Source organism: Microtus ochrogaster, chromosome 26 (assembly GCF_000317375.1).
Source record: "Microtus ochrogaster isolate Prairie Vole_2 chromosome 26, MicOch1.0, whole genome shotgun sequence".
In the NCBI taxonomy this organism is placed as follows: domain Eukaryota; kingdom Metazoa; phylum Chordata; class Mammalia; order Rodentia; family Cricetidae; genus Microtus; species Microtus ochrogaster.
In genome coordinates this window covers 5,044,120-5,054,995 of record NC_022025.1, presented here as the reverse complement: position 1 = coordinate 5,054,995, position 10,876 = coordinate 5,044,120, and the positions used below count along the sequence as shown (strand labels likewise).

At 37.3% G+C, this 10,876-nt stretch overlaps 1 protein-coding gene across 3 annotated transcripts in view; it reads right to left on the bottom strand.

The window, feature by feature from the left end:
• The window catches only part of Kiaa1324l (KIAA1324 like), a 164,979-nt gene that overhangs the window by 36,065 nt on the left and 118,038 nt on the right, over nucleotides 1-10,876 (bottom strand). For all 3 annotated transcript variants that reach the window (XM_005358323.3, XM_026784691.1, XM_026784690.1), the window contains 5 exons: nucleotides 9,261-9,441; nucleotides 8,564-8,692; nucleotides 2,274-2,364; nucleotides 1,454-1,556; nucleotides 1,125-1,262 (listed from right to left, as the gene is read on the bottom strand). In XM_005358323.3, the coding sequence (XP_005358380.1) occupies nucleotides 1,125-1,262; nucleotides 1,454-1,556; nucleotides 2,274-2,364; nucleotides 8,564-8,692; nucleotides 9,261-9,441 (642 nt within the window). The remainder of the gene's footprint in view (nucleotides 1-1,124; nucleotides 1,263-1,453; nucleotides 1,557-2,273; nucleotides 2,365-8,563; nucleotides 8,693-9,260; nucleotides 9,442-10,876) is intronic.

Here is a 10,876-nt window from a genome sequence, read left to right as displayed (position 1 = left end):
GATATACACACACTCACACACACATATATACACATATATACACACATATATATCATATATATATTGTATATATATGATACTCCAAAAATGAATGAATGAATGAATAACAGGCCAGCTAGTATTGAAATATGCAATGGAATGTTCAGAGAGAGGATTAGATCTATACTAGCAAAGAAAATAAAAAAAGGCAATAGTTGTCTCTGTTCTACTATTCTGTATACAAACACATTCTCTCTAAAAGGAGATATCACCGTAATGAAAACCATAAACTCACACTAGTTAATGACACCCAAGCAAATCTTAGCTAGTTGGATGAAGAAGAATAAAGTTATGAACTTTCTTGGTCTCAAAACGATTTTTTTTAAGTTCTAAGTAAAAACAATGTTGAATTTTCTCTTAAGCGTCAACAACTGTGTTTTCTTATAGCTCAGAATAATTCATAGATATGTTGTCATTCCACCCACTACATGCATTTTTACTCTCAAAAAAAATAGAAATTGTCATCTTATACCAATTCACAACAAGATGACTGACTCAAAGAAGTGCTTTCTCCAATCTGAAGGCAGCTTTGTATGTATCACAAGTGGGCATTATCTTTGTGTTTTAAAAGAAATAAAAACTATGGGATCATATTGGTCTGTAATGGGTGTAATGCTATTGCGTCTCACAGAGCACCTTCAAAGTTCTCCGTTCTGTGTATAGAACCATGGTGTCCTATACACAGGTAACAGTGCTCTACAAATGGACACATGGTTTCATTCTTTGATGTCCTATGTCCTTACATAGAGTTCATAATGCCCTGTATGAGGCTCGTGGTGCAAGTTTACCACTCACAGGGCACTTACGAGGGCTTGTGTCATACTTTTTAAACGGTTTTTCATCTCCTGTATACAGGTCAGAATGTATTTGCATAGAGAAAGCAGCTCACCTACACACAGCTTGTGATGATATCAGTGGAGCTCATACTGATCCATGTAGACTGACTCTCTTAATTTATAATGCCATGTGTGAAACAGATGATGTCTCCATTTACAACCCTTAGTGTCTCCAGCAGAGATCGATATGCTCCCAATGGAGATCACACCCAAAAGAGGGCTGAAGAGCGATACAAGGCTGGAACTTACGTCTTGACCTTGGTTAGTTCTCTGGAATGCCCATGTGAATGTAAATGTTGCGTTCTTGAAGATGATGTGGGTATACGCTTGCTTTTCTTTGGTTCCTCCCCATGATTCCACCACATTGGTGCTTTTTCTATTTATATCCTAAAACAGCAGACATATTTACAAATAAAGCACAACTTATTGTACAATTCTTAGTAATTTCTTTAGCTATTTAAAAATATTTTTGAAAGTTCTAAGAAAGACCAGGAAATTGGTTCTTATCCCAACTTAAATAAATAAATTCAAACTTGAAAGAGAACAATAAACCTTGAAATCTGCCTTCAATCACTTACCACCATGAAGTACAGAACACAGTCAGCTGAGCAGAGGGTCTCAAAGACAAACGTTACTCTTCCTAGCTCAGAACCTGTGGCTCCAGTCATAGATGTTGGTGGTCTACACGACAGAACAAAATTGCAATATCAATAATGTATGCTGAATACAGTTAGAAATAAAATTAAATCCTGTGTTCTCATTAAACTGAAAATCCAGCTTCTCTGTTAATTCATCTTGTGCTTCTTTTTTTTTTTTTTTGTTGGTTCCCTGACCGGGAATCGAACCCGGGCCACAGCAGTGAGAGCGCCGAATCCTAACCACTATCAGGGGAATCTTGTGCTTCTTGAGGAAACACAGATCCTCCCTTTCTCAGTCTGCGAGTCCACACCCTTGCTCTAGGCTGCACTTTCCTGCTTCTAAAGGAAGAAAGAGATTCACACTGGGAAATCTCAACATACAGGACTAAAACAAAGACATAAATTAATGTATAACATGCTAACTTACAAATAGAGTTGAGACAAACAATTAAACAGCAAAATACACACTCCTATGACTAAATGACTTAAACTAAGTCTCTCCATTAAGGATCAACAAGTCATGGATACTACAGGTTTTGTTGTAATGCTGTTAAAACAATTCTGCTTTATCTAAGGAACATACCTGCCTAACATTTATAGGTTCTTGGTGGCCAGTTATATAGATTCCTAAATAGCATACATCATTCTCTTACATACTATTGTCTACTTGATAATACAAGCATACTCCATAGAGTCTTCCTACTCCCGTATTCCTATGGAGGAAGTGAAGGTTCCTAAAGAAAGGACCAGTTTCCCTTACTTAAAGCCTGGGATGTGCAAGGTTAAGATGAGGTAGTCATTGTCAGAGCCCCCAGCTCCACTCTGGATGTGATCTCCAGCCACCTCCCAACCTGAAAAGGATAAAAGACATTTTAGTAGTAAAATTTCATTAAGAACAAAAATGTTAAAATAAGGTAACCATAAAAGCCAAATAATTATTGATGCTAAAGTTAAAATATTCCAGAAAAATCCCATATTTTGAAATATCAATTGTAGACTAGATGCAAAAGTTTAATTCTAGATACTAATGAAGACATTCTGACTGGATCACTCTTCATACAAGTTATTCAATGTGAGACAGGGTGACAGTTTTCTCAAGTAAGGAGGATCAAGATATCCCATGCAGAACAAGTGAATGTCTACAAAGACTGTGATTATATTTATAAGAATATGTCTTTGAATATGTGAATGCCACAAAAAAAGGAAAGAACATGAGAGAGGACCAAGGAAGAGGCAGCAGCAAGTAGATTGCGTGCAGTTACTATGCTTCAAGTAGAAACATATGCCTCACATATTTCAATATTGCCCAGTGAAGAGTCCACCAATTTTGCTCATTTTTTCTCTGTCCTGACCAAGAAATATAGATTTTTTTCTCTTACAGGTATCTTTCTTTTTGTATAGTCATACATTTCTCCATTACAAATCATTCTACATTTAATTTCATCTAAGTATATCCTCATTGTTGAAAATTTCTTTTATCCTGCTTTTCATTTTTATAGAAAACATAAAAACTACTTCATTGCATACAACTTCCTTCTTCATATCACATTGTATGATTGGTATAAATCTCATTGGTATAATAGAAATAGCATTACTGAGTCAGAAAAAAATCAAAAATTAAAAATTCTGGAAACATATTTTAAAATTTCTTTCAATGTATTTTTCAGTATAATGATGACACACATAATATTTTATTCAATTGAGCTACCTTATGTTGGTAAACATTCTATTCCTGGAAAGATAAGATTATTTCCATTTGTGTTTTTATACATGATACACAATGAATCCATTCATGAACTACCAACTTGTCTACAACTTTTAATTTCTCACAGTCAAAAACACAATACACAAAAATTTGTTCTTCATTCCTATTATGCAACTTGGTCAAATTTGGACTTCAGGAATATAAAAACACTCAAACCACACATCCAACTCAGTTCTGAATACACCTGCTTTATCTCTCCCAGGAGAAGAATGACTCCCTCCTCAGGCAAGCTGCCCCATGCATTCCAGTTGACCCTGTTGAGTGTTGTTGTGTTGTTCATCACAAAAATGACACAGGAACTCCAGGTCACAAAGATACACAGATTTGTACTTTATTTTCTTTACTGTTATAAAGCAATTTTAAAATTCAGTTTGTGAGTCAACTGGTAGTGTTGTGAGACTTGAAGTCTTCTACAGAAGTCACTGATAATCTAGTCTGTTCTAGTGTGTGAGTACACACATGTACTAGCCTTCTGTGGATTCCTTCCATACTCTTGTTTTCCCAGTATTGTTTACCTAATTGATCTTAAATTCATGACTCAAATTCAATCAAAGGACACTTATTAGGAATATCAACTCAGAGAGATAACTATTTTAATGTTTCTTCTCTCAGGGGATAAATTCTGAAAGGTGGTATTATTGATCAACAAAGAACACTTTGTATTTAATGTATGTTGGGTCTTGAACTTTCACTAATGTGTTGGCTCAAAATTATTTAAGCCTCTATTTTTTTTTCTGTTGATCTCTATACTCCTATGGACATTTCATTTCCTCTGTTCCAAGTCTGTTCAGGGGAGCTATTGATTCAAAGCATGCAATTTTCAAACTGTGTGTGTAAACTCAGGAATAATGATCAAATATAATACAAAGAAAGTAAACTGATAAAATGATGTTGAGGTGACAAAGGATGGCCTCCATCATTAAGTCTTAGTGCTTAGAATGCCTGCTGCTAGTGTCATATTTTAAAAGAAATACAACCAAGTACTGGTGAAAGAACTCTGCTGCATAATCAAGTTTTCAGTAAGCAATATTTAACTGCATCTTATGAACACAGTCATGGGCTTCATAGGAAATGGAAATTTAAAATCTTTAACCCTTTACCATGGCACAGCACTGAGTCAGAGTAAAGTAACCTACTACTGCTATGGAATATTCCTCACACTGGGTGAATCTATGTCACTGTGATTGATTTAATAAATGGGTTGACTGGCCAGTAGCTGAAATGAATACAATTAGGCAGGAGACTGGGTGGAAGACGGGCAGAGAGAAGAGTCATGAGCCAGACATGAAGAAAGCAAGAGAAAAATGCCCCACGCTAATAAAGGTACCACCACCTGCCAGAGCATAAATAAGGAAAATGGGCTAATTTACGTTGTAAGAGCTAGGTAGTAATAAACATGAGCTATCAGCCAAGCATTTATAAATAACATAAGCCTCGGTGCATTTATTTAGGAGCTGCTAATGGGACAGGAAAACTCTGGCTATAAATGGCACCCAAACTTTCAGCAAGAATTGCCACATAAAACATGAGAAAGCTTTTCAAAAAGATTCTAAACACACAGAGACAGAGACAAACATAGCTTTCTAGTCTCACAGTCTAACGTCAGCCATAGTGCAGAGACGTGTCTCCTGACAGCTGCCTGTGAGATGGAGCCAGCTGCCAGCTGCCGTGTACTAAGCCACATGGTAGGTTCTCTCAGTCTGTCACAGGGTCATGGTTCAGAGATGCTTCTCCAAGCCAATGCCTGTGGGCTTAAGCTCCCAGCACAAGATCCACCAGCATGCTGCATGGTGGAGGAGTTTTGCGCATGCAGACAGTAAAGGATAACAGATACGCAGTAAAGACAGATTCAGACAGAACACAAAACTCTAAACAGGTTACAGTGTGTTCAAAAATGTACAAACGTTTGGGAGAGAGAAGAAAAAGAGTATATACTGTCTTAGATTTAAAAAAGTTTGAAAATAATAAAATAATGTCCTTAAAAAGGGAGTAAAGTGATATAAAAGCAAAAAAGCCATGTAAAGATGGAAAATACACAGAGAGTCTGGATACTATATCTTATTGTGTTGTCTTTAAATTTTTGTATGCTGAAGAAGGAGTAATAGTTGCCAGGACACAATGAATTATCCAAACTGCCAAACTAAACCAACCTACATATTTTAAAAATGTCTTAACTTCAAAATGTAAGTGAAGAAATATCTTACTTTGGGGAAGAGGTTATGAAAATGAAAGGTTGTGGATTCATTCAAGGTTAAAAATACCAGGTTTGATCAAGAAAGACCCCCTGAAAACCTGACTACAAACATAAATAAATAGATCTAAAAGAACTACAAGACATATGATGTATATTTTACCTGGCTCAGTCACATAAGAAAAATCATCTATGCCTGTTTTGTATCAAATGCAAGTCTATATTTGTATTAATATAGACATATACGTTACCTTTAGAAGTATATGTATTTTCGGAACAAGGGGACCAGACACCAATAAAAATGGATGACCCAGGTGACCCAGCCTCCAGAACAAGACTGCTAACTGAGATGATCTAGCCTCACAGAATACTACAGCCAAGACCTAACAATCATCCTGATTTTCTCAAGGTTTCCCAAAGATGCCAGAACCCTCAGACAACAGAAAGCAGTTTCGAGGAAACAACACATGCATCCCCAAAATATTGGTTATTAATGTTTATTATTATTTAAGGGGGTTGTTTACAAGTTATTGATAATGGTCAAAAAAACACTAAACAAAACATTATCACTCAGGGAGTTCATTCTAAAAAAAGGGAAGAATATAGAAATGATAGGATAAAAGGGCAGATGATTGAATCTACTGGTAAATTATTTAATCCACCAGTATTAAATATTGCACATTGGTATGGATTTTAGTAATTGATACAAATTTAAAATTAATTTTGCTATCCTCTGTGCATATTTCTACTCTTGTTTAGGGTATTGTTTTTATGCAACTCATTTAAAAATGCAATGTGTAAGAAATATAGATTAATAGTCATATATAAGAATCAAACTTATAATCATGTTAGATGTGTTTTAAAAGTCATACACAGGTATATTTAGAAAGTCTTCAAACACTTCAACCTAGAGAATATGGCACTTAATACATTTAATATGTTTAATAACCTAAGGTTTCTCATGACAGTTTTTTTATTGATTTTTATTGAGCTCTACATTTTTCTCTGCTCTTCTCCCTGCCTCTCCCCTCCCCATTTCAACCCTCCCTGAAGGTCCCCAAGCTCCCAATTTACGCAGGAGATCTTGTCTTTGTCTACTTCCCATGTGGATTAGATCTATGTAAGTCTTTTTTAGTGTCCTCATTAAGTTCTCTGGGATTGTGTTTTGTGGGCTGCTTTTCTTTGCTTTAACAGAAGTTTGCTTTATTTATGGTAAAAGCTAGTCATTGGGCAAAGAAACTGTCCCTGCCTCAATTGCTGGCATCATACTTCCCAAACTGATCAATAGGATGCAAAACAAAGCAACTGCCAAACTTTGTCAAGTCAAGATAGTACAGTCCTTCAAAACTCCCAGCTCAGAAATGTCTGTCAGACATACTATGTCTGTAGGTCATAGCTGGATGCCACAACATCAAAGAAGAACCCAGGATGACTGTTCAAGAGGCCTGATACCCCTGTCATTGGGTAACAATTCATGCTTCTAGGATCTTTGGTGGAGTTGAAGATTAGATAGCCATAATTACAGTTTTCTTTAGTTATGATAAAAAGGTAAATAAGATGAAAACTTTAGACTCACCAAGATAATATAGATACTAAAGTATTTTCTCTAATTTTGTCAAATACAAGTGAACTAGATAGTTTAACTGTAATTCTTACTTGATAACTGTTTTGTTAGATATGATTTTACTATGTTAAAGTTAAAACCTTCTGTTTTATTTAGACAAAAAAAGGGAAATATTGTGAAATATTCTTTAACACCATGTGAATATATTTCACTGTGGTTGGTTGAATAAAGAAGCTGACTGACCAATAGCTGAACAGAATAAGGTTAGGCAGGAGAGCCAGACCAGGAGAATGCTGGGAGGAAGAAGGGCAGAAAGAGGAGTCACCAGCCAGAGGCAGAGGGACCAGGAGATGAATGTGCCATCCTAATAAAGGTACCACCACACGGCAAAGTGTAAATAAGGAAAATGGGTTAAGTTGTAAGAGCTAATTAGCAATAGCCAGAGCTATTGGCCGAACATTTGTAAATAATATAAGCCTCAATGCGTTTATTTTGGAGTCAGCAGTGCCAATGAAAACTCCGCCTACATGCTACCCCTTAAAGTGGTAAAAGATGTAGATGCTGTCATCTTTCTTGCTACATCTCTTCTGGGCTTTGGGACTTTAAACATGAGCTTCAATATCGACTTCAAAAGCGACTGCATAAAATGCATAAAATGCAAGAAGAATACAACAGTTGTCCACTGTCCCACCTCCCATGCACACATTTATCCTCAGAGACAAGCTCTGAGACCCCCCACAGTGGACACACCAAGCCCTACTATTTAATACATTTTCTGTCTTAGCACTTGCAACATGCTGCTGTTTATCTTTTGCCATTTAAAGTGTGAGAGCAACATTGGCACGGATATTTTTTTCTTCTTCACAGTGCAATGGCTAATAGCTTTTTCTTTTTACTGTGGATTATTAGCAACTTCATCAAACAATTTATGCTCTTTCTTAAGTTGAGAACTTTTGCATTTTCGGCTGGAAGGCTGGGTGGGGTGGAGGGGGGGGGGGAGAAAGGGCTCAGGGAGTGAGTGAGTGAGGGTGACCTTGATGGGTTCTGTTTGGCATGTTACTTGTGGTTTGAGATTATTATTAGAAGCTATTTGAACACAGATATTGTGAATCATGAGCTGTGTCTAAACACCAAGATGCTACTAACTCACTAATGGTCAGGAAGCAGATGTAACCAAACAAAGCGATAATTCACATCCTGGACTGGAAAGAAAAAAAATGAAGGTGGTTTAAATAAGTACATAGAACAGTTTGCCATTTGAAATTTGGGGTTTGGAATTTTCTACTTGACATTTACATACTGTTATTGACTATTCAAAGCTGAAACTAAAGAAAGTGACACCATGGAAAGGGGAAAAAAACTGTATGTTTTATTACTGTAGGAAATCCATCTGCCTGATTGCTTGATTTTTATGTAAGGGTTGGGGTAGACACACAGCCAAACAATGTGAGTCTGGTGTGTTTAAAAAGCGAAGTGTATAAACAAGTGGTGTTCTGCTGCCACGACAGTTAAGGGAGAGTCCAAACTCACCGTTCATTCCATCGCACTTGGAATTCCCAACGTTGAAGCAGGAAGTTTTCATGTTGGCAGGGAGGACATTCCACCATTTGTACTCAAACCCAAGCGCTGGCTCTGTTCCTGCCGGACATGGCTTGCACTCTGCAGAAGATGGGAGTAAACAATCACAGTAGGCTGCATCTGGACAGTCTTCCCTGTGCCAAGCGCCTCTACGCCATGATTAGCAGAGAAATGAGAGGGAAAGATGCAACACCACCAGTTCCCTTCGGAACATCTTCAAACGTGATCTGTAAAATGGTTCTAGACAGAGTGCCAATGCATGTGTATGCATTTGGTGGTCTTTTTCGTATAGTTCTTCATTTTATGTACACACACACACGCACACGCACACACACATACGGACAAATGAATGATTGTCATTATCAACAGTCAACAAGATAGGATCATTATTGAAAGAATAATTAAATATAATATTTTTAAAGGAAACAATCTCACATACACAAAATGCCAGCAAGAGAGTTCTCATTGGCTGGTAAATAAATCATGGTCTCACAGTCCCTTTATCAACATTCCCCCACTCTTTATCCTGCCAATGAAATAAGAAATGTGTCTTCTAAAGCCTTCTCCAGCAAATCAATTGAAAACAAGATCCCAAGTCTATTAGGTAATATTATCTTTCTAAAAGTGCAGTTCGTGATAGACACCTTACCCTTTGTTCCATCTGAAAATGTCCCAGAAGGGCAGGGATGGCAAGAAGAAGATCCATTGTTATAGAATCCTGGGTTGCAAGGAGGACAATCCTTCTTCTCTCCAGAAGGGGGCAGTCTGATAGCATCCGAGAGATCCTCCCTGCAGATTTTCGGCTCGATCCACTTATACATTATCTGTGTCTGGGGAAAAAAAAAAAGAAAAGATTTTAAAATTAAAACAGAAAGCAAATAATACAATGTCCTCACAACAAAGATGTCAAATAGACAAGCCAGAAAAAAAAAATCACAAACAGTGAGAGGAGGTGGGGTCGAGAGAATCTAAATGGTGACAGAATGAGAGAAAAGAAAACTCACTAACACAATAAGGAGAAAGTAAAAATTTGGTAGAAAATAATGATTACTACTCTGTGTGTATGTGTTTGTGTTTGTGTGTGTGTGTGTGTGCATACATGCTCCTTATCATGAATCCCTCTTTACAATGTAAACAACTAACTAAACGATCACTCCTGAGCACATACATATGAGCAACATTATACAGACTGGGCATGTCACATGGAGAAATACATATGTATATATACACACATGTATGCATGTAACAGCACATAATGGAAAAAGGAGGCCACGCATATGAAAGAGACCAAGAAGGGGTTTGGGGGAGGATTAGGAGAGAAGAAAGGGACGAGACAACTCATGTGATGATTTTACAATTTCAAGAATAACAGACAAACTGTTAACAACCACTGCCCTTGTGTGCGTTTGCTTCACTGTGTAGCCTACAGCTTCAGTACAATGACATTTCACTACAATGTATTTTGGGTTGTGAGCCTAACCTTTAAGGGCTGAGCCACCTCTCCAGGCCTTCTGGCTCATCCGTGACCTTTTCTGCTCCCTTCTTTCCTCCAGACACAGCCTTCACTACCATCCTTTGCACATAGTAATCATCAAAGAAAAATGCCATTTTTTCAAAAAGAATAGACCAAACCTCGAGTGCAATCATAATGTTCATAAATATCAATAGTTCCTGGGTCTTTTTCAGTAACAAGAGCTATAGTCAAACTTTTCTCTCCAGAAATTGGTGGGCCTTTTCCATGTGCTCTGAGCTTCAGGACAAACGCACCCTCTGTGGTCCATGAGCACCACAGTTAAAGCCCTGTGTTATCTTCCTCCACACAAAACAATACTAAACTAGCTGTAACGGCCATGCCCAAAACATGGATACTTTATCCATAAAAGACTCTCAACGCCTTTCAAAAAAAGGTAGCATAAAATTCAGAGAATCTAGATAAATAATGACTCATTATCGCAGAGACGCTGACTTCAAGTTTCCAGTTTAACAAATACAAAAAGAAAATTTAAAATCCTAGTAAGTGACTAATTTCCTGACTCTTTAATAAAAATGCATGACTGCTACATTTAGGGGAAATCTTGGTTCCTACACAGGAAGAGAGAAGATGTGCAGCATTGAAGAATCTTCCCAACTCTTCAGGACAAGCTATGCCCAAGCTTCTGAACAAGGAAACACTCCAGGTTAGAGAGAGGTGTGTATGTACACAATGTGTGTGTGTGTGTGTGTGTGTGTGTGCATGTGTGTGTGTGTGTGTGTGTGTGTGTGTGT